The following is a 23,870-nucleotide window of genomic DNA, read 5'->3' on the forward strand; positions in this document are numbered from 1 at the left end:
GCTGTGAGCCTGCAGGTGTGTCTCCTTCTGAGCCGCCTCAACTCTCGGTAAGGCTGGCGGGCGGCAAACGAGCTCACCTCAGTGCTCGCCGCTGGGTTTCACCTCACCAGGTGCCCACAGCTACACTGCAGCCCAACGGCGTGCGGCTGCGTCGCAAAACCTGGGCCAAGAAACACCGCTTGTTCTGGGAAAATACCTTCTCTATCTGGTATTTCGAGCACCGTTTTCCATAGGATTTGTAATCAGAGGACTACCGAGACCAACCACGCCACTGCGGAGCTCCAGTTGCAAGGAGCGTCCGAGCAGAGGAAAGCGCTGCGGGCTAAGCCTGAGATAAGGGGGAAGAAGGACGGAAAACTAATCGCACAACAGGCACAATTCCTCCTACCACCGGGAACGCGCCACAACAAAGATAAGGCCGCGACAGCGCGGAGCGGGAGCCGGGGCGGGCCTGGCACAACTCCGGGCGCTCCCTCACGGCAGCCGCACCCCTGCCCGGCCCCTCCTGGGCGAGGCCTGCGCGGGGACACGCGGCCACGTGACCAGGCAGTGAAGGAGGCGGGGCGAGGGGGGCGTTGGAGACGCAACGCCGCGCGCGGCCGCGCGAGGGCTGAGCGCGCCGGTATCACGTGCCGGCCGCAGCGCCCCCGCCCCCTCCCGTCACGTGATGCGGTTTGTTGTTGTTGCCTCCGCGGGGCGGGCGCCCGCGTGGGCGGCGGCGGCGGTCACGTGCCGGGTTTAAATCGCTCCCTGGGGGTGGGGGAGGGGGCCGCGGCGGAGGCGCTGCTGCGCTGCCCTGCCCTGCGCTGCGCCGCCCTGCCCTGCGCCGCGCCGCGCCGCCAGGGCGGGAGGGGGGCGGCGGTTGCTGCTCCAAGATGGCGGACGAGGAGTCTCCGCTCCTCCGCCCGCGCGACGGCGGCCCCGGCGGCGCGGCTGAGAGCGCCGAGCCCGCTCCGAAGCGCCAGCGCCTGGAGTCGGAAGACGGCGGCTGCGGGCGGGGCGCGGCGCCCGCCCAACAACCAGACAAGGATGCAGGGCCGCCACCCGTCGCCGCCGGTGCTGTAGCAGTGGAACTGCCGGGCGAGGCGGCGGCCGTGACTGCCGATGGCGGCGGCGGCCGGGCGAAAAAGGAAGACAACGGAACGGCGGAGGCGGCGGTCTGGAGCGGCGCGGACAATAGGGCCGAACTGCGGGGCCTGCCCCGGGCGGAGCCGCCTCCGCAGCCGCGGCAGCGGGGCCGGGGGGAGGGGGCGGAGGCGGCGCCCGGCGAAGACGCGGCGGAGGCGGCCATTGGCTGCAGGCGGGCGCAGTGTTCAAACGGGGCGGCCGAAGCGCCGGCCCTGCACCCTGGTGAGAACCCCATCCCTTCCCTCTCGCTCTCGGGCCAGCGGCACCGGCCGCGGGCCGCCCCTTCGCAGCCGGGAACCTGCGGTGGGCTGTTCCCTCCCTGCGCGGGTGCTTGGGGCCCCCCCTCGCGGCAGCCGCCCCGGTTGTCCCGGCTGGCGATAGCCCCGCGGGCGGCAGCGCTCGGTGCTTACCTGCGGCGGTCCTGTGGGGAGAAAGCGGCGCGAGCAGCGGGTGCCGCGTGCCGGCCGCTCCCCGGGTACGCGCCGCGCGCCTCGCATCGCCTCGGCCGTGCGCTGGGCGCCAGCCCGGGCCAGCGGCTCCATCCATTTCTCCAAACCTGATCAATTCTCCTTCTAATGGGCCCGTGACGAAGCCTGTTGTTTCTTGTGCGGGGCTTCGCAGGACGACGCCGGCTCAGCTTTCATCTCTAAAAGCCTTTATTTCGCTGTGTGGCAGGCAACAAGTTATTAAAAATGAAAACTAACGAGCCCCGTTTCCTTTTCAGTTTCTGCTGTGATATTTTGTTTCTTGGGAAGATGCACGAGCAGCAGTCTCGAACAATTCTTAGTTGTAATTTTTGGTTAAGATTTCAGTGACTGCAGCAAAACACTAAACTGTAATCTTCAAAAAAGTTTCTTAGCTCATCGTGTTATAACATCATGATATTGCTGGAGCAGTATCAGCATCAGCGTTCGTTGCCTTGCAGCATTGAAATAGCTATGTTTTGATTCTTTTTTTTAGTTCATTTTGGAGTTTTGGTAGTGCTTTGGAAAAACTTCTTAAAATGTTTAAGTAACACATTCTGCCAGTAAAGTTTTACTTTCTATGCCGGAATGCAGTTAAAGATACTTACTCTATAGTAGAACTCTGGAAAATTTGTGCCTGTGCCAAAGCATCCAAAGGGGTAACAGAGCTGTTGAGAAGCTGGGAACAGCCTTGATATTTAAAAGCTTTCCTGGAACAGCACAGGAGTAAAGCTGATGATCTCTTATCAGTGCTTTTCATGTAGCCTTTTTTCTCAGGTTACTCAGCTTAGTTCTGGCAAACATTCCCTTTCGTCCTTTGAGACATCAAATGGATACACTAGGGGCATTTCAGTCTCAACTGTTACTCCGCTGGTATCTATCACAGTGTTTATTAAATATGTAACAGTGTGACCCCGTACAGGATGAAGCTTTGGTTCTTTGCACAGGAAATGTAAATGTTGGTTTCAGTAAGATTTGGCACTTCACAGTTACCAATGTGCACTGATGAACATCTTTCTCCTTTATGTTGCTTTTTATATACATCTAGTGACTTTATCTGTAATGAGATGGAAGTGAGATGCTGTAAATACTTAGTGATAAGAAACAGTGTTATTAATGAGCATCTCTCGTCTCAGAAGAACAAGACAAGTATAAAAAACAGATTTCTGTCCTTTACCTTTTTCCATTCTAATCAGAACAGCACAGGAAAGAAAAGGACAAAACAATCTGAATTTTAAAATGACAGTTTGTGGTGTTCTTTATTTAAGAGTGAAGTAACTTATCATATGAGTTTGTTCCCACAGATAAACTATTCTAGTTATTCTTTGCTTTAGAGACCATGGCTGAAACTTGTTCTCTGCACAGAGTCCTAGATTTTTCAGCACATGAAGCTACAGCTGCTGTGGCTGTTTTTTAATAAATCTTGCAAATTAAAATAAATGTTAGCCTAAATTGTAATAGGCTGCTCAGGTTAAAATTGAGATATCCCTTTAAGTGTAAGCTTGGTAATGTGGCTGTAACACAAGTATCTGACTTTTCTGGCCTCCAACTACATACATGATGAAGTTAGATTGAGTTACTCTGGCGTAAGGCCATGAGCTGAGCTGGAGTAACTCTTTGGTACTCAAAGGCAAACCCAGCTGAAGGGCAAAATGGATGAGAGAAACTGAGAGAAAGTAGCTCCAGGTATCACATTATCTGCTGTATACAAAATCCTCTGTGTGTCACCTCTTGCAGCTCTGCTGCAAGGTAACAACAGCCTAACAAGGTTCTGTAAAGTTGCTTCCAGATGCTGATCTGGGGGCTTCTTTTAAAATGCTGTGCTCTTAAAATCCAGTCAAAGATTGGTCCACAAATAATGACATATCTTCATTTTATCCAATTTTTGAGTGAGCTGAATGGAGTAAGAATTGCAGTAGAAAGGAAACTAATTGCATTTTAAAGACATTTAAGTTTTTTGTTTGTGTTGTTTTGGTTTGTTTTTTAAAGACACACAATCCTTAATGCACAACACTTCATAGAATGACAATTTCACTAAGGTAAATGTGCAGCCCACTGGAGACAAATATTTGGATTGCAAATTCTGCAGTGAATCTACTGAAGTCTTGCAAGCATTATCTATACAGTCAAAGCTAGCAAACATTTTCTGTGTCTGACAAAACTGCCCATGTGTAATTTGTTGCAGTCAAGTTTCAAAGCATGCGGTATTAGGGTTTGTGATGTGTTTAAATACCTCTCTGTTCCACTTGGCTCGAGTGTAACCCACTGCTGTTGTGCTGTCTTGCAGATAACTTCCTTCTTAGTGATGAAATCATAGCAAATGGTTTTCACTCCTGTGATAGTGATGAAGATGACAGAGCCTCACATGCAAGTTCTAGTGACTGGACCCCAAGACCACGTATAGGTAGAAGCCTATATAACGTTCTTAGATGCTCTTTGCCTTTGAACAGTTACTTTGTTCTTCCTAGTCTTCAGATTATTTCTTCTTACTAAAAAAATAAAAATAAAGGCAATTACTGCTTTTAGAAGCTTAGAGTGGTTGACTGCATGTTCATTTTTAAGCTCCTTAAACTTGCTGTATTCTGATTCAAGATGCTTATGTCTTTAGAAATGCTGCTGTGATTCATATTAAAAGCATCTGCACAAACTCATTAAATTGAACAGATCTATGGCATATTTCTTGCCTATTTCCTTAGCATTAATTCTTTAAGGAACAAGATGATTCTTGTATTATTTCAGTGAATCTGCAGGGCTCACTCTTAAGTATTAATATCATGGCAGTTGGGAGCCCAGTAGAAGCTCTTGCCTTGCACAGAGGCAGGATAACTGGCAATTTGTGTGGGACAGTGGCTTCCAGGGTGCAGGAGGGTTGGGACTTGATATCTTGTCTCCTACAAAGGCCTGATAATACTACAGCATTCATTTTTCTGCCATTGGTAAGAGTAGCAGCAAGAAAACACGACAACACAGTATTTGATCTTCAAGTCAGCCCACGTGTTATCTTTGCCAGTCCTTTGTTACAGTATCACTGTTGGTACCTCTTGGGTAAATCTGGATAACCGTTGTTCTCCTCACAGGAATTGTTACTGCCTTCATGATAGGTATAGCTGCTTAAGTCCTCTTAGTCCCTGGTTCTCTTCTGCTCTAATAAGTATTTCTGTAAAGATTGATTTGATGGCTTTAGGAGGTCATTATCTGCAATCATTAGTGTGAGACAACTAAAAGAAAAACAAGACTCCATGGATTGGTGGGGCCTTGTCTCTCTGTGGACTGATGCTTTATGATATGGCTAGAACATACATGTATGGTTGTTGCCTTTTCAACTTACTACTGTAAATACTTCAGAGAATGTTGGAAAACTACAAATGAAGCCATAAAATGACAATACACAGTGAAATCTTGTTGCTGAATAAGGGCACCTCTGAAAACCATCAAGTTTGCTACAAACTTGACTAACCTTCTGTGAAGCCCTTTCAGGGTTAACAATAAGCAAGTGAAAAACCTGCATCTATGCCAACATTGCATAATTTAGACTACACAGGGGATTTGATGATTGAAGCATTAAATTTGGTTAATGGAATTATAGTGGCAAGCATTAAGAAAAGAGAGAATGCTCATGATGTGAAAAACTTGACTCGGTTTTAAATAGTTACATCTTTTTTAACTTTCATAGGTCCCTACACTTTTGTTCAGCAGCATCTCATGTTGGGTACCGACCCACGGACAATTCTGAAAGACCTGCTACCAGAAACAATCCCTCCACCTGAGCTGGATGACATGACACTGTGGCAAATTGTTATAAACATTCTCTCAGAACCACCAAAAAGGAAAAAAAGGAAAGATATTAATACCATTGATGATGCTGTGAAGCTTTTACAAGAATGCAAAAAAGTAATGGTCTTGACTGGAGCTGGGGTATGTATTGCTGCAGTGCTAGTGAGAGAACATACAGACAGGTGGTGCTTTACAGCATGCAGGGGATGCAGCCCTCACAACGTTTGCAATCGGTTGTGCTAGATGAGAAGACGAGCTGCAGCTGTCCACTAGGTGCACACTGCAAGACTGGAGCTTAAGTTCGAAGTGGCAACATCACCTTTCTAGCAAGAAAATATTTGTAAATATTTAAACAATTGCTTCCATGGAGAATAATTATGGAATATAATCACATCTACCTGTGCCAGAACATTTTTTATCCCAGTCAAATAAAAGTAATGATTTCCTAAACAAAAGGGCAGTAGATCTCTTGCAATACCTGATGGAGCTAAAGGGACAAGAACAGGACTCCAAAAGAGAGGTGGAATGTAAGAAAAAGAGTGCTGGGGAGGAAGATAAGGAGAGTTTGGTTATATTTCAGTAGACTGGATCTTAAGATGTGCTACTCCCTCATGGCAATAAGATTATTTACTATTTTGCTGTTTTAAGCTTGGAGCTTTATAGCAGTCCACCAGGTCACAATACAAAAGCAGTTAATTTTTCACTTGTGTTGTTCATACATTGAAGGTGTGATAGAAGAGATCAGTAATTCAAGCCAGCTCATCAGAAAAGCTCTACTTCTGTTACCCAATCTTGATGTCTTCCATAACTGCTATCATACACCTATTTTTCTTTCTCTTCCCATGGCATTTTGGGATACTCTGAAACAAATTTTAGTCTTTTCTTAACCTCTGCATTGCTTTTATAAACAACATTTGTTCATCAAAAGGGGTTTGTGCATCCAAAGCAAATGTCTATTCTGTTACTGTATTAGAATGATAAAAAATAATTAGCCACCTTGTCCAAGCCTGAATGAGCAGTTAGTGAACACTCACAAATTTCATGCAATGGTTTCTTGTAATTTTTTTTTATTTCTTACAAAACTTCCAGCAGTAAAAGTAAGGTGTCCTGTTACTGCCTGTATGGATTGTACTAAAGGGTTTTTTTGGCCACTTGTCCAACTGTTTCTGTTGCTCATGATTTGAGAATTATGTTGATAGAAGGGGAAAAAAAAAAAAGAGAAAAAATAATGCAGAAAACCCAGACTGGTTTTGTTCTTAATGCCTCTGAGTACTGAGCAGACAGAACTAGATAGTTTGTATGATAGCAGCTCTTTAGAGCCAAACATGTAGTTTCCTTTATTTCAGACTGCAAAAATGTATTTCAGGTGTCTGTGTCTTGTGGAATACCTGACTTCAGATCAAGAGATGGCATCTATGCACGCCTTGCTGTAGACTTCCCAGACCTTCCAGATCCTCAAGCAATGTTTGATATAGAATACTTCAGAAAGGATCCCAGACCATTCTTTAAGTTTGCAAAGGTATGGTTTTCCAACAGTTCTTCTCTTGGTCAGTGACCACAGGTGACAGTATTCAAATGCATAAAACAGCTACAAATCTGTTAACAAAAGGCTGTCTTTGTCTGGTTTTATAAGCAAGAGAGAAAAATCTGCTGAATTCAGTGAAAACCTCACTCCTCAGCATAACAACTCTTGGGCTTGTCTGTGCATCAGTTTGACACCCTTAGTGTTGCTTCAGCCATTGCATGCAACCAGATGCTGGCCTTATGGGGAATACTCAGCAAAAATATTTAGTTTCTGTTATTAAAAACTTCTGCTGTTGCTGTTCATTGTATATACAACAACCGTTGTAGATAGCAGGGAGGATAACTAAAGACTTGCAGTTATTTGATGCAACATCAGTAACCTCTCAGTAGTCTTAGTGGCTGTTACTTTCTCTGAAAAATGAAAGAATGTCAGAGCCTTTTACCACCATATAGGCCACGTGGAAAGCTACACCTGAGTTTGATATGCTCTGGCTCCTCAATGTCATACAGTGCACTGACATTTTAGCACTGTATTTACAGTAAAGATGACTGAAGCAGTTTCATGCACTAACAAGTTTGTTCCTGTTTCAGGTTTTGATAAAGATGTCACAAAGATCTGTACACCTTAGAGAATCAAAGCCTTTTTGCAGGGACTGCACTGGCTTTAAAGGGAGAATATAACAACTTTTGAAAATGCACTAGTGATGATGAACAGTTTAGAAAGATAGAAGTACACCTCCAAGACAAGAAGGAATTGTAGGAGCTGTGGAATTACGTAGGAAAAAAAAATCTTTGCATCTAGGCTGGAATTTCCAAAATTATCAAACCCATAATACTGTAAGAATTGCTACAGGATCAAGTAAGGACTTAAAGTCCATCACTACTACTTGTGCTCACAATTTATACTACTGTATTATGTTACAAATACTGGAAAAGAACAGTCAATGCATTTTTCAGCTACTTAACTTTTTCTGAATGCCTCCTATTCAGATAGGAACATACTTTGATGCTCACTGGTACTCTTTCCTTGGATTTTTAACATTTAGATAAAAAAGCAAAAAAAAACCCCACAGCAAACAAACCCAAACAACTTACTGGAAGCCTGTCTCTACACAGCTGTCATCGGTGGTCCAGATACAGTTGGGCTGATGAGTTGTTTTACTAAAAAGGTCTTCCTTTTCTGTCCATCAGCTCAGTCATCTTATTCCATTAAATTGAACTCTGGGGGGCAAACCACCAAATACGTTTGCAGACCTCAGTGGCAGAACATGTCTTGCTTCTGCAGACAAAGCTATCCAAGCTGTTAGCAGCTACAGTCGAGTAATGCCCCCATCAAACTAATACACTATGAGCAGTCACTGATCATTTCTGCAGCTTAGCTCCAGACCCATGCAGCTCCAGAATTCTGAGTAACTTGAAATACTTTGGGGGAAACCAAATTCTTTGTAAAGGTCTTTTCTGTGTGTTAGTAGATAAGATGGTTGCTGAAGGCAGAGCTGCCTCAAAAATCAGTTTGGCATGCTCCTTGTTGACAGCAAACATCAAATCTTTCTACAAAAGGCCTACATGTTTTCCATATTCTCTTTAGGTGCATAAGCCCCAAATATCTCAGTGGAATGGAAGGGCTCAGTGGAACTGCTCTGCTAAGCCATATGGTTTTAGCTTGATGTCACTGGCTCAGTTGGCAATGCTGGCTCAAGTACACACTGTCTTCCCTGTCCTATCCAATGCCATTCTGCATTCTGGACTTCCATCTTCTAGGAAGGAGTCAGAACTGCTTATCCCAACCCAAATGTCCAGGATCCACATTCCTTGTGACATTTTTTGTTGGACTGCAGTTAACCCATGTATACTTCAAATATACTGAGGTTAGTTGGCACAAAGAATAGAAAGAAAGCTTGCTTATTTCATAAATCTCAAACCCAGAAAGATCTCAGCCTTGTGAAGGACAAAACATCAGCTTGCATGGAACAATTCCTCCTGACATGATCAGCTCAGCTGTTGAAACAAGAGCTGTATCTGAGAGATGACAAAACACAAAGGGAGCATTACCATCACCTGCCGACATCATGGTTATAGATAATATCTGCCTCTATGTGAATTGCTGCAGTTGGAACGGAGGCGTTGTGCATCCCTTTTCACTCTGTAATGTACTTGTGAATTCCCTAGGAAATCTACCCAGGACAGTTCCAGCCATCTCTCTGTCACAAGTTCATAGCTTTGATGGATAAAGAAGGAAAGCTACTTCGCAACTATACTCAGAATATAGACACACTGGAACAGGTTGCAGGAATTCAGAGGATAATACAGTGTCATGGTAAGTGGGTTTAGTTTCATGTCTCCTATTTTGTTCATGTGACAAAATAACTGCTATTGGAATTGGCTTTTTTTTATGAATTGGTATATATATATCTCTACATTTAGCCTTTATCTGGGGCTAAACTATAGCAGTTGCTCTATTACCCAGGGACTCCTCCTGAGCAAAGAAGGGTATCAGGAAAAGGAGAGGAGACCCAGGGGTTAAAATGAAAACAGATTTAACGAAGCAACCAACATAAAGTATACAAAACGGTACTGAGCACTCACAGTAGATGCGAAGGCGGAGCAGGATGGTAAGTCAGCCCTTCGAGGGGTGGTGGGGAGAAGCAGCAGGAGCTCAGGCAGAAGGAACTTGTCGTTAGCAGACTTCTTCCTTTATAATGAGTGTGGTGCTTTGGTATGGCATACACCTGTAACTAACTTGGGTCAGCTGCCCTGCTGACTCAAAGCTGCTAATGGCCTGCAGCCTATTGGCTAGGATTCTGTCTCAGCCAAAGTAGGAGACAAATATTAGCTTTGGAAATGTTTGGGGTTTGGGTTTTTTAAGATTAACTCAAGTATATAAACATAAATGTTTCAAGCAGAAAAACTTCATTCAGAAAATACCTTGGACAGTGGTCTTCCTGTGTCAGTCACAGGCCCTGTTGACATAGACCTTACCTTTTAAAATTTATTTGGTGCTTCTTTATATTCACACATGAAATCACAGAATGGAAATCAGTCTTTTCATAGGTCCCTCTCACTGTCTGTCCATGAAACGGAGTTTGGCTGTTACCTGATCCTTTATTTAGGTTATATTCCATCGAAATCTTCAAATGTCCTGACACTTCATCTGTGAAACGTTGTGGATTAATCACCAGTTCAGTTAAACTGAATAGCATCTTGTTACATCTCCAGTGTCATACACATTCTGCAATTAGGATACCAGATTAAGTGGAATCTCTTAATCAGTTGCTTGATCTACTTCCTATTTCAAGGGTCTTGGAAATGTCAAGCTAAAAGTCCAAGGACTCATTTTTAAGGAAAGATGGAGAAAACTATTATTTAAATAGTTTGGATATTTGGATCATTTAGTAGACTTCTGGCAAACAGTTCAGAAGCAGTGCTGGCATAAGGTACCTCTGTCTAATTCCACCTTCACCAGGGACCAAACTCACTTTGGTTCCTGTTCTACATAGTGCTTTGTTATGGTGGCCATACAACACACAGGAGACTCCTGCCTGTCAAATAACCCGAATGTAGTGCTAGTTTCCACTTGTGCTTAGTGTGTCAGGCATTTTGTTTTGGTTGTCATCCCATAGGAGGTATTTGTCGTGAGCTTCTAACATGGTTGTGGTTTCGCGTATCACTGCCACATTGAAGCTTCCATTTTTTCAGTTGCATGCTACAGTAGTTGAATTTCCAACCATCTTTAGTGTATATCTTATGGAAACTGATTTAAATTAAAAAGGTTCTTTGGAAACATGTTATAGACTTTTGAGATCTTAAGTCCTTTGGAAATTAGTAAAGGTTTTGATCACATCAAGCTGTATATGACAGTTATGCTGCTGTTTAACAAACAGTAGTGGCTGAAGAGAAACTGAAACTCTGTTACAGGAGAGTTCATATTGCTGTCTTTATTCTTTCTTTGTTGTCTAGCTGTGGCAATGGCAACCTTGTGATGGTTTGAGGAGTTTGTATGCAAACCTTTGACCCCATTTCACACTGCACACCTACAGTGAAGATGCTATGAAAACCACTGTATCCTAGATGCATTTTCTGAACTGAAAATGACTGTTGCATTTAACCAGCATGCCTGGAATTAAATCATACTCCTTGCCATTGCTGTAGCAGAGACAGTGGCCTGCTGGCTACACATGACTCATGCATGGGGTGGCAGAACGTAGAGATAAGGTCATTCTGACTGAAAACACCTAAGAGAGCCATGGTAGGGAGCAACAGGTGCCTCAAGACAGGTGCAGGTCTGTTAACCAAACAGATGTGTTCCTAAGACAGTGTATAAAAGCCTCTATTATTACCATAAACTATAGTAAGCATATAACTGTCACACTTCCTGTAGTCTTTGGAGTGCCTCAAGTTCTGGGAGTTGCAGTGCTGAGCTGTGCACTTTTCACTTTTCAGAAGTGATTAGCAGAGCTTCACTCCCAGGTGCTCACAAGCGATAAGCTCCAGGTTTTCCTGTGCTTTCATGAAGTCTGTCTTACCCAGTTAGAATATCCCTAAAGACTATTTTGCTGCTGTACCTATCTGCTAAATGAGGGGATTCTGGGGCTCAGCGGTGGCTGGCTGCAGCATGTAGGTTATGAGCAAAAATTACCTTTGCTTCGGGTGGCATAAAATAATATTTCAGGTAACGTTTTGGCACCAGAAGTTTTGAGCTATTCTTAGCTTCTGCAAAGCTTTCAACATTTCAATGGTTACCTTCCTAAAAGTTTCATTTTGAAGAGAGACTTTTGTATACCTCTGTGCATTACTCAGTCACAGGGCATTTTTACTGTCCTTCTGTCACCATTAGAAATTAGAGAGTTCCACGCTTTTACTGTACACATTCCAGTAGAGGGCCAAAGAAGCCCAGGTTCTGGGGTTTTTTTACCCCTTGTTTCATGGTTAGAAGAAAGTCTGTCAGTTTTTCTGCTTTGTTCTAGAACGTTTTGTCAGCTTCTAGCATTATTCTCTCCACAGATAAAAGGCCTTGTAGGCTAATCTCTCCTGGACGCATACACACTAAAAGGCTGTTCTATGTTGTTGCCACAGTAACTTTACAGTGTTAGCCAGGTGCTAAGCTTTCTCTTTAGACAGATGGAGTCAGGAATGCTGTTCAAGATACTCAGGCATCACCTTCAGCTCTTAGGCCAGTTAGAGCTAGTAAATGGCTGGATGGAGCAACAACCTAACATGGTCTTGCCAAATAATAAAGACAGTAGCTAAGCTGGACAGCAAGTTCAGAGTATTTAATGTTGAAAACCAGAGCTGTAACTTCTCACTTCTGCTGAAAGGAACTGCAATCTTTGCTAATATATTTTCTTAGTTATTTTACTTCAGTTTCTTGAATTACTGTGGGTTCACGTTTTGCTACTGCTGCTGGTACCAGTGGTAGTTGTGTCAAGGAAAAGAGAGGGTTCTGTTCTCCCCTCATGTGCCCCAGACTGCGGGAATGAAAGGACACAATTTGTGTTGACATGCATGTGGTATATGCTCCTAAACCAAGATTTCTGCTGACTAACCTAGAATAATTGCTTCTAGTACTACAGGTGTCTCTCTTAATTTAACATTACCTTTTCATGACTGATTTGTATGGCACTGCAGCCTCTGTGTCAAAGCAGCTTGGGCAAAAATACCAAATCTGAATGACTGAAAATCCTTATTTATGCTATGCGGGTTTTTCCCCTCAGGTTCCTTTGCAACAGCTTCCTGCCTGATCTGTAAATACAAAGTTGATTGTGAAGTTGTTCGAGGAGATATTTTCAATCAGGTAAAAAAATTACTTTAACTCACTGCAGCTTTCTAATAAGTAATTCTGTCCAAAAAAAAAACCCTCCACAAACAAAACCCAACCAAAACACCATGCTTGGATTGCTTAAAAGATCTGCTTTTAAAAGGCTATATATTTTTGCATGTATTTCCTGTATTTTAACATTTCCTCTGCTATTTATACTCATATACTTTACTGCAAAAATTAGCATGTGGGAAAAAGCAGAACAAAAAGCCCAGGAGACCATTTTCAATGGCCCACCTGAGAAAAGCAGAGGTTAAAATGGTAAGTAAAAAGCTGGCTAATTTATATCTGTTCTCTGTTAATCTGAACTCACGGTCACACTCTGAGGATGCAAAATTGGTTGCTCTTTGAGCATCTGTGTACAGTAAAAATACACTGAAACCATAGATGGTGCATGGAGAAATTGCTAACTACAGAGCAGCCTCCAAGGAAGAGGGTCCAATGTGATGGCAAATGTTGCTTTCTTGGACTTGTGACCTATTCCATATTCGCAGCTCCCCACATCTGGGTGGGAAGTGCCTGAGGGCCAAGGCAGAGGGTTAGTTCTGCTCTGTCAGAGCAGATGAACCTTTGGCTTGGTAAGACCCTTTTTGCTCTTAGAATCATAAAATTGTTTTGGCTGGAAAAGACCTTTAAAATCATCAGGTCCACCAGTCTTCCTCATCTTTTGAAGGATCAGAGATGATGACTCTCAGATCAAAAAAGTCTTGTTTATACAAATGTAAGGGGACTCTAAGCATTTATCAACAATACCTGCAGAGAAAGAGTTCACAGTTGTATCTACAGATGAGAAACCTGGAAAGGATGTAACCCTTTCAGGTGTTGCATTTGACATGGGAATCTATGAAAGCCTTTCAGAAGAGATGTTTGAGTTGAAGCTGTAAGAAATGTGAATCTCTTAAGTAAAGCTTTGTAATACTGTCGTGAATGTGAAATCTGATTTACTTTGCTATTTTTTTTTTGAGATCTTTTTATCTTACAGAGAAACTTTTTCTATTACAGCTGCTCCTTTACCTTCAAAGCCAGCTGGTTGGAGTTTAGGTTTTCTTCCTTCCAAGCAACCTTCCTAAGCATGTTGTCATTTTCTGTTTTGATTGTTAGTTCCTAACAACACTGTAATCATTGTATGATCATATGCTGAACCACATTGCCGCTCCGATGGCCCATCCCTGCTGCTGGTCAGTAATGGAAGCATGGGGAAGTGGAGAGAAGAAGCCTATAGTAATAATTCTGCATAATGAGAACAAAGCGATTCTTAGTCTTGAGATGAGGCTGAAGGAGCTTTTTACACTCAGTATCTCAGCCCCAATCTCTCAAAACAGTTGTCAGGTGTCTCTTTCAAGGACAGGCCCTAGCTGTAATTTTCATAAAGCAAAATAAATATGGTTATTTCCAAATACAGACTTGCACAAGAAACAGAGCTCTTGAAAGAAAACATATCCTTCATCCTTTTTGCATGAAAAAATATTGTTCTGTTTGCCATCTTTATTCTGTAGCCTGTTGCTTCTCTAGAATATCTATTTTTTTCCCTTAGATAGCAAAAGAAACCTTTTCTCATGAAATAAAACACTGTCCACTACAAAAGCTTTGTTCTCCAACCAGTCCTCCCCTACAAAAGTGGTTATAGCACATGGGTCTCAATGATAGAATCATAGAATCAGCCGGGTTAGAAGAGACCTCCAAGCTCATCCAGTCCAACCTAGCACCCAGCCCTATCCAATCAAATAGACCATGGCACCAAGTGCCTCATCCAGGCTTTTCTTGAACACCTCCAGGGATGGTGACTCCACCACCTCCTTTAGCAGCCCATTCCAATGGCAAATCACTCTTTGTGAAGAACTTCCTCCTAATATCCAGCCTATACCTTCCTTGGCACAACTGGAGACTGTGTCCTCTTGTTCTGTTGCTGGTTGCCTGGGAGAAGAGACCAACCCTCACCGGGCTACAACCTCCCTTCTGGTAGTTGTAGACAGCAATGAGGTCACCCCTCATAGTCCAGTCTCTGTAGTCTCTACTGTCCTCCGCTACTTAAATGTACAGTTATACTGGCCACAGGTCCTTAGTTTTCCCAGAAAGACCTTTCATTTGCTCTGGTCCCTTCCCTGATAGTCCTAAGTACTTCACTAGGAAGTGAGTCTAGATAGCATCCTTCTGCCAGTTTCCTTTCAGCATGTCAAAGATCATCCATTTTGAAAATGAGCAGTTTCTTGCTGCTGCTCTTCATCCTTTTGCCATGTCCAAGATAAGGTGCTAGTTCCCTGTGGTGGGGTTTTCTTGGTTGCTGTACACCACCATCCTTCTGGATGAGAAGCAGCAGTAGTTTTAGATCACACATGTAAAGGTCACAGATTTAGGAAGACCCAAGAAATGGAAAACATGCAACAGTCTTCAGATACTACACTGGCTTAAGACTCTTTCCTAATCTTGTTTTTGATATCCAGATACCATCAGTAGTCAGTGAGAAATTCACTGGACAAATACATCTACAGAGACAGTGGGGTTTTGGGGGAGTGCTTCTTCTGGAGGGAAAGAGGACCCCTGGCAATTGAGTGGCCAATTATCTAGCTTTAACTTCTTGGTATCAATTTCAGATCTTCCCCTTTACTGACGACCTATCTGAGGATTAGCAGAGAAGCCGGTGAGTAGTTAGTGTTGAACAGCATTTGTGGGCCCATTCCAGTGACTCAAATGATTTGAATAGGGACATCAGTTGCTCTGCAGAGTTCCACTAAATCACAAGTGATTTGGCTTTCTGTGAGAAATGATGGAAATGCAGTTAATGTTACTTGGTCTCGTGAAACCAAAAAGTTAGAGGTCTTCAATTCATCTTCCTCCTAATACAGAGCAATATTATCTCTTACGGGTCAACAGAAAAGGTGAAGGTGTTTGTGTGCTACAAGCAATTTAATCTCTTTTTCCAGTATGTAAAGATCCATGGAAAAAGTTCAAGATTCATTTTGCCCATCTGCTCCTTTTTGGCAAGTTCTTTAGCTGGTTTTCCTTTAGGGTGTGGATACTGATTCTCCCCAGTCTGCAGAGGTAGGGAAGACTTCTTCCATACCATTCCTAGCTCTTGCACCATATTGCTTCTTACACATCTCTCCCAGAAGGTTTTCTTGTTTCTGTGTTCAAAGGCTGAAATTTTTGGGAAAGGTCCTTAAATACCAGAGGAAGGCCTTTTGCTTGTGTTTTCTCATTTATCTTTTGTCCTACTGCAGGCATCCATAAATAGGTCTTTGATTTAAGCTTTCTGAGCTCTGTCTCAGTTTTTCCTGCACATGTTCTCTGTTATGCATTTAAATGTCACTTGGCATATATTTTTGTGTTACGATATGTTGTATACATCTCTTAACACCTTTACCGAGCACTAATTTGTTTGTGCTGACTGCTGTAGGATTGCAGCTACATTTGAGCTCCTTACATTTATTCTGGGCTATTGTTTTTCTAGCACTGCAGCCCAGAAGACTTGAACTACTTGAAAGAAAAATCGGTCAATAGTAATTGAAGCATTGTCTGTGCCTGTATTGCTCACCTTCTTGCTTTTCTTACTCTTGAGAAAAAGGCTTAAGATAGCAAACAGCTGAAAGAGATCCTGAAGATCAGGTTTCAAGAGGAAAGGGAGCTGACTTCTCTCATCCACTTGTTTCAGTGAACAAGGATTCTGCTCTGTTTTCGGAGGAACTGGAAAAGTTTAAAATGGAGACCAAACAAGCTCTTTTCTGTGTTCTTGTCCTCTGTGCTTTTTGCTTGCTACCTGGCACAGCTGCCATGTTGATTTGTATGTAACATACACCCTCTTGGAGGAAAGTAGAGAGGCAAAGCTCTGCACTATCCTCTGACTAGGAAGGGGGTTAGATTGGATCCTATAATGGAAACTGACAGGAAACTCCTAAGTTTTCACTCAGATTGAAACAAGAAAAACACTTTCCTATCAGGAGGGAATTACTCATTAGTGCCGAGCATGACTTCTGAACTTTGGCTTAGTTGCCAAGTAAGTGCACGCGTGGTGCAAATCTCAGTGGCTTCTCCCTTAAGAGGACTCTTTCTTTACCCTGCTGTAGTTTCATTTCCATATGTAGTTGCTGCAGGCTAGGGTAAGAAATATACTTGTCTGTATATGCACAGGAAAACAAAGTGAGGAAGTAATCACTGAAACTCCCTTGTCTTTTCTCAGAAAAAGTCACAGTGAATTGCTAAAATCGAGATTTTCAAGGGCACAGCCTTCAGTTGTAGTAACAGGAGCTGTTCTAATGCAGGTTGTACCCAGATGTCCCAGATGTCCACCTGATGAACCACTCGCTATAATGAAACCAGACATAGTGTTCTTCGGAGAGAACTTACCTGAGCAGTTCCATCGTGCCATGAAGTACGACAAAAACGAAGTTGATCTCCTTATTGTCATTGGGTCCTCACTGAAAGTAAGACCAGTAGCATTGATTCCAAGTAAGTGACTATCTCTGGTAATGTTTTCTTCCAAAGATTTGGGTCAAAAAGTGAAATTCATTGTAAAAAGCTCTAGGAAATGCTTTTGAGTTGACTCAGTGAGGGAACTAGATGAAGCATCTAGTTTTCTGAGATGAAAACCAAATGCCTTTGTAAAGCTGAAATGTAAAAAGGAGAAAGTTACACATTTTAAGTGCTTTTGTACGCTCCAGACAAATCTCAAGGCAATGATAATCTGAAAAATTACTCTTCTAAAACTCAAATGACTTTGTTCTGAGATTCATTTCTCTCTCTGCTTTCAGAGGTACTTGAAAGATTTGCAGTATTTTTTAAAAGGATAAATGTAGTAACCAGAAATCAGATCAAGTACATCAGGTGTTTGAATTGTAGCTTGTTTTAAAGTCAGTATTGAATACTAAATGATCCACAGTGGGTATTATTGAGTGTCACCGTTTGGATCCTTAGCTTTTAAAAGTGATTTGGAAAATCATCTCTGCTAACACGTGCCAGAGGAAAATGCCCTTCAGGAAGGCTGAGAGTGCACCACGTTAGGCAAATTATTATTTGCCTATGGAATGTAAGACTTACTGGTACTAAAGAAATTCTCTTCACGTGTAAGCCCAAGAAAGACACTGACATTTGCAATCTCTTCACTAGACAGGAGGCAAAACCTGGTGTTTAGGCTAATGAGAAACAAATAGGACTGGAAAGTTTGGATACACTCTACAAACCGTTGCTGTTTCTGTGCCCTAGAACTGGATTTCTTCGGTTACTTATCTGAGGAATCAGTGCTAAGTGACCAAACTAGTGGGCTTTGGAAGCCTTAACATGAGAACACTTTCAGCAACCCTGTACAGCATAGATTATACCTAGAAATACTTGGTTATAAGAAGGAGTTGTCATTTACCAGCAGTGTGTTCCTCGTGTGTGCTTCAGCACATAGATTAATGCACCCAATCAGCAAATCTCTTCTAAGAGATTACAGTACTAATTTCCATAGTCTTTTAAAGACTTCACCAGGCTACTGTATTATTGTTTCTATGCATGTGTATATGATTGACAGAGGAACACTTTTTACAGGGGGGAAAAAAGGAGCAAAATTGTAGGTAGGCTGCATTAGGCACAGCACCTCAAAACTGCTGCTTATAAGTTTGGTATTTGCCAGTCTTCTGCCCATTTTGGCCCAGTTGCAAGTGAAAGGAAGTCTGAGAAATCAACTTTCTAAGTAGATGTCTGCTGAACGTAACACTGAAGTGACTCCTTGTAAATTCTCTTTTCTATACATAGGTTCCATCCCTCATGAAGTGCCTCAGATCTTAATTAATAGGGAACCTTTGCCTCATCTACATTTTGATGTGGAGCTTCTTGGAGACTGTGATGTTATTATTAATGAATTGTGTCAAAGGCTAGGTAACGAATACACAAAACTTTGCTACAACTCAGTAAAACTTTCAGAAATAACAGAAAAGCCTCCACGAACGCACAAGGAGCTCGAAATGCACTCATCTGAGCTACCACCTACCCCTTTAAACATTTCAGAAGACTCTAGTTCACCGGGAAGAATGACTCCACCAGATGCTTCAGTTGTGTCTTCAGAACACCCAGCTGAATGTAAAGTAGAAAACTGTAATCCTGCCTCAGAAACTAAAGGGACCTGCACAGAGGAAAAGCTTGAAGACACACAGACGACATCAGACAACCCTGAAAATCCTGCTAATGAGCTAATGAACTCTGAAACATTGAAGGAAAATGGATCTAACAACGGAGAAAACAAAGAGAAGAATGAAATCTTGAAGAAGTGCTGGGTAAACAGATCTGCAAAAGAACAGATTAGCAAAAGGCTGGATGGTAAGTGTTAACTCATTGCAGTGATTTGCCTTTGTGGGCAGGAATTTTAATTAGAGCCTTACTTTAAAGCAATAAACAAGGTACCTTCGAGGGAATCAGTTGTGGCTACCTAACTCATCTTTGTATGGTTAATTTCCTTTGGAGAGGCACATGAGAAATGTTTGTGTAATTCATGTGTTATCATCAGCTATTACGTAACGCCCTAGAAAGATCAAAGTTCAGGAAGCTGACGGTAAGTAACAAACACTAAATCAGTTCCTGTCAAATGCATTTTCAGAACAACTAGTTTGTTCCTCACGTGTTTGGAAGCTGGTCACACTAGCTCATCATTTGGTATGGCAGTAGAACTTAAAAGTGCAAGTCATGAGAGGGGTTGAAAAAGATACCTCACAGATGGAGCAAGACACGTTTTGAAGGGCACTTTAGACTTTGACAGGGAAGCCTTCCAATGTGCAGTCTCTTAACTGATGTACAAAGCTATCACACTAGAAAACATGTGGGACTGAAGAACCAGCTATTAAACTGCAACTTTTCAAAGCAAAGGCTGCTTTGGAAAGTAGCCTTTAAACTTTGCCAGATACTCTGTTCAGTGGGTGCCAATTCTGCTACAAGCAGTGGCAATCTCCTTTAGTACCCATACCAATGGAAGAAGCTCCTGAACATTCAAGTGTAAATGTTCCTTTGTGTCCAAGGGAGGGGTGGAGAATGCATATTGAACTTTCCAGGCAACTTCAGAGTAAATACCCAATTGAAATCACTGCCATTCTAGATCTATCAGTTAAGTTTAAAAATACATACATGCCAGTACCTTCTAACCAGAAGGCTGCAAGATCCTGTGTGAAGCATTTATTTCAGCCTTTTACTAACTCTGAAATTCTGTTGCAGGTACTCAGTATCTGTTTTTACCACCAAATCGCTATATTTTCCACGGTGCTGAAGTGTACTCAGATTCTGAAGATGATATCATATCTTCTAGCTCTTGTGGGAGCAGCAGTGAAAGTGGTTCATGTCATAGTCAGAGCTTAGATGTGGAGGATGAGAGCGAGATCGAAGAATTCTACAACGGCATAGAGGATGAGGATGCTCCTGAAAGGGAGGAGGAACCTGGGTTTGGGGAGGATGGAGTTGAACAAGATGAAGCAGCAGCTGAGGAGTCAGCTTACACAAACGAAGCTGCAGGGACCGAGCAGCCAAGCAACAAGTTGTAAAGTGATCACTGACTGGTTACAGAACTTTCCACCAGCATTAGGAGCTTTGGCATGTCAGAATGAATGTTTACGTCTGAATTTAGAGCAACAAAAACATACAGATGTAGTGTTTATAAATAACTAAAACAGATTTTCATGCTTAGTTTTTTACCTTTTTCAATAAAATTCTATTACTGTGCACTCAACACTAACTCATCTTTTTTTTTTTTAATGGTACTAGGAAAATCTAAACATTTGTCACTGTGTTCACTTTTAAGTTCATCTGTCCTATCAGGCATCCATGTATATAATGCATATTTTTGCTTAGTTAATTTCAGCTTATATTATTTTTAAACAGTTTTGAAAAAGCCATTGGAATGTTAAACTAATATAAAGGGAACAGCTAATTTAGACCAAAGAATGGTATTTTCACACCTCTTGCTTTGTAACACCTTGGTTTATTTAAAACCTTCTTATGCTTTTGCTAAACCTTTCGTTCTGCCTAGTCCGTCATTAAACACTGGCATTTTCTAAGACCTACTGTGGCAGCTAATTTTTTGCTTTAAAAGATACTTTAGGTATTTGAGACATACTGAAATGTGAGTAGCTAGCTAATTGGAAACAGACCAGTGAGCACTTAGGGGCTGCCATGGTTTTCAGACGTCTAAGAAGTGCTGTGAAGATGCTGAGGTGAATCCTGGCTGTGACCATGGAGCGCTGCTGCTGCTGCTGGCCTCAGAGCAGGTACAATGCTGCTGTTGGAAAGAAATTGGCTTCCCCACAGCAGACATTTGTCACACTGTGTATGGGAGCCAAGTATAGTGCAGCTTGATTGCAAACAGCATCTGAGAAACTGCCAATGCTCTGCTGTGGAAGCAAGGCCAAGGTCAGAAGAGGCTTTATAGCAGCTGGTAAGAAGGTGCAAGAAACCCCCAACAAAACAAAAAAATCCGAAAAAAAACCAAGCTCTTTCCTGCTGTGCATCGATGCACCAAGCTGAGGAGAGACTCAAACAGCCAGAGCCTCTGCTTACCCTGCTGCTGTGGAGAAAACACAACCTGGACATGCACCATTAAATGGGCATGTCTTGGGCTGAGGATGCTCTTTTCCCACCTGCTACTTGCACCTTGCATTTTAAAAGCAAAGTGGCTACCCAACTTTGACATTGTATATATCCAAGTGCTAGGCCACCACTGGATGTTGCAGATTCCAAGTGTGGCTGTTTCCAAGCCTTTAGAACTATTTTGTACAATGCACAGTGCAGTAGTGTGAAACAGCCTTTTTCTATAAACCACTTCTTCAACATTGGCCCAAATGAACTCTACAATGTAGACTCTTCCTATTCTTTGCTTTAGTATTTATTACATTTCAGAAGATGGATGGATAGTAGCTGTTCTTTGAGCATAAGGTAGATCAGTTCCTAAGTATTTAAGAACAGCCTCCTGTATTCATCAGCAAATGTTGGCATGTTGTCTCATTGTCCAAATTTAATACAGCTCTTATTTGGCTACACTAAAGAATGCAATATGGTTAGTTTACATTTGCATGTCACAATGTATTAGTTTGTGCTATAGGAGATATTTTAAATTTAAATACTTTGTTTTAAATTATTTTTACAGTGAGGATTGTTTTCTGCTCTTTTATATTGTATATAGTGTCTTTTATGTAATCTACTGGCATATGTTTTGTAGAAGACTTTAAAATGACTGGCTCTCTTCCTGCAACTTTTGAAATACAAACCCAGTGTTTTATACGCGTACACTCTGTTCTGAAGTCTATTAAAACTGTCATTTCAGCTCTGCTTTCAGTCAATTTCTAGTTAGATCCTAAACACTTCACAGAACATGTAAAGCACTGTAGAACAAATTGTTTTCTATATGCTCCCTTGGAAGAAATGGGGAAAAAAAAAAAAAAAAAAGAGGCCTGAACGAAGCTCCTGTGCCCTGTCTTTGGTAAAATGACCTCTTCAAGCACAGTGGAGTGCTGTCCTTCAGAAAACTACTTTTCTCCTTTCAAACCCCACCTTAACTTTACCCTTGCTGAATTATTTCTACTGGTGTTCAAGTATCTTGCACCTGACACAGGTAAAGCCTGTGCTTCCCTCTGGGTGTTTCTATCTGTGCTTTGCAAAGCCACAGATGAAGCCTTAGTTGCAAAGCCCTGCGTGGACTTGGGTTTGTCCTGTGCCTTCCTGGGGTCTACAGCTGTGCTGAAGCCCCCCAGTACTGCAAAGATCCACCCCTGTTGGCCCTCAAGGGCCAGAGGCTGGTTTAATTGGTTTTCCACTATGTAACACCTTACTGTTTGAATCATGCCACTGTACTTCTGAATCACCCCTCAAATACAAATTACATTTGTATTAGGCAAAACACCCACATCTGTTCAGTAAATATGCATATTTGAGACATATTTAGAATATGATGATTTTTAACACAATTCATGTTTCTCTATCAATTACTTATTATTCTGAAAGGATGTGAAAACATTTCTCCTCTAGAACAGCTGTACCTTCTACATCTAGATGAGGTGGTTCTTCTCGTTTGTTCTTGCATCTTTGCCACTATTACTTGAGCAGAAGAGGCACCTCAAACTGTAACACGTCCCCTTATTCCTCCATTTCACACACAATCCTTTTGCTGCAGTCAAGACGTCATCTTTAAATGCTGTTTAAGACAACTCTAAGAAGTCTTTTTTTTCTTCTTCACTTAATTGTTGAGGGTGGGGCAGCTGTAGACAACACATGCATAGTTCTGGTCTGTGCAACAGAAAAAGTCTTCCTGTAGCGTTCACTAGACACCAGTCCATCAATTCTGCTAAAGCAGCAGTGTTCAAGAAAGTTTCCATTCTGCAGAACCTCACTTGCCTTTAAAGAGCTCTGCTTTATAGTGGCTTATATTTGCTTACATTAAACTTCATTTATCCCTGATAAATCAAGTTTACTGCAGCGGAGAGCAGTGTGATTACTGTAAGCAGTGTATAAACCCTTTTGAAGGGAACACACTGGCTTGGTGCTGTACAGAAATAGTAACCTCATTAGCACTAACTCCCATGAAGTGTGAAAGAAGACAAGTCATTGTGCTTGAGCAGAGCTCACTGCTTTAGTAGATTCACACTGCACAGGCCAATGGCATTCTTGGATTATTCCCTGGAAAATGAGGGACAAAGTTATGCCAGACATGCAACTGAAACAGACTGTAAAGCTCCGTCACAAAAACTCAACCTTCAATTCTCTACTGAAGAGCGGCAGGAGCAATACGTCCAGGACACACCTGGACTGCGGACTCCTTCAGCAACCATGATAGAGATGGACACAAGTTTGACATGCAGCTGGCATTCTCTAGTGGTAATTCTGACTCTTTACTAAAACACTGATCAAATAACCAAATTAAAATATCCTCTGCCATTTTTTCATTACTGTCAAATACTCCCACTGCATCCTGAACTCCTACTATGCACTAGCTGCTTGAGTTACTCTTTTAAGAAGTGGTATAGAGATTTTACAAGAAGGAAGGTTCAAGGCTCTCTTCATTAACACCATGGCTAGTTCAGCTAAGCAGAGGGCGGCTTTTATTTTTCCCTTTCTCCAATACTGCAAGCAAAATGATACTCGGTCCAAGAAAGAAGCAGCCATTCTTGCTGCCCACCTCTCTGCAGTCAGAGGAAACACTGAAGCGTGCAGCAGCTGCA

General features: G+C 42.4%; 1 protein-coding gene and 1 long non-coding RNA gene across 2 annotated transcripts; one reads left to right on the forward strand and one right to left on the reverse strand.

Moving 5' to 3' along the window:
• The first annotated feature begins 785 nt into the window (after positions 1 to 785).
• Positions 786 to 21,978, forward strand: SIRT1 (sirtuin 1). The gene is made up of 9 exons (XM_064145240.1): positions 786 to 1,350; positions 3,880 to 3,996; positions 5,266 to 5,507; positions 6,733 to 6,885; positions 9,060 to 9,207; positions 12,602 to 12,681; positions 16,962 to 17,148; positions 18,436 to 18,996; positions 19,882 to 21,978. The coding sequence occupies exons 1-9, from the start codon at positions 876 to 878 to the stop codon at positions 20,202 to 20,204; spliced, it is 2,286 nt and encodes a 761-aa protein (XP_064001310.1). The 5' UTR covers positions 786 to 875; the 3' UTR covers positions 20,205 to 21,978.
• LOC135176292 (uncharacterized) lies at positions 3,992 to 9,718 on the reverse strand. The gene is made up of 3 exons (XR_010302602.1): positions 9,477 to 9,718; positions 7,986 to 8,111; positions 3,992 to 4,077 (listed from the first exon to the last, which is right to left on the reverse strand). It is a non-coding gene; the product is annotated as an uncharacterized LOC135176292 (long non-coding RNA).
• Positions 21,979 to 23,870: the final 1,892 nt, after the last annotated feature.

Source organism: Pogoniulus pusillus, chromosome 6, assembly GCF_015220805.1.
Source record: "Pogoniulus pusillus isolate bPogPus1 chromosome 6, bPogPus1.pri, whole genome shotgun sequence".
Lineage (NCBI taxonomy): Eukaryota > Metazoa > Chordata > Aves > Piciformes > Lybiidae > Pogoniulus > Pogoniulus pusillus.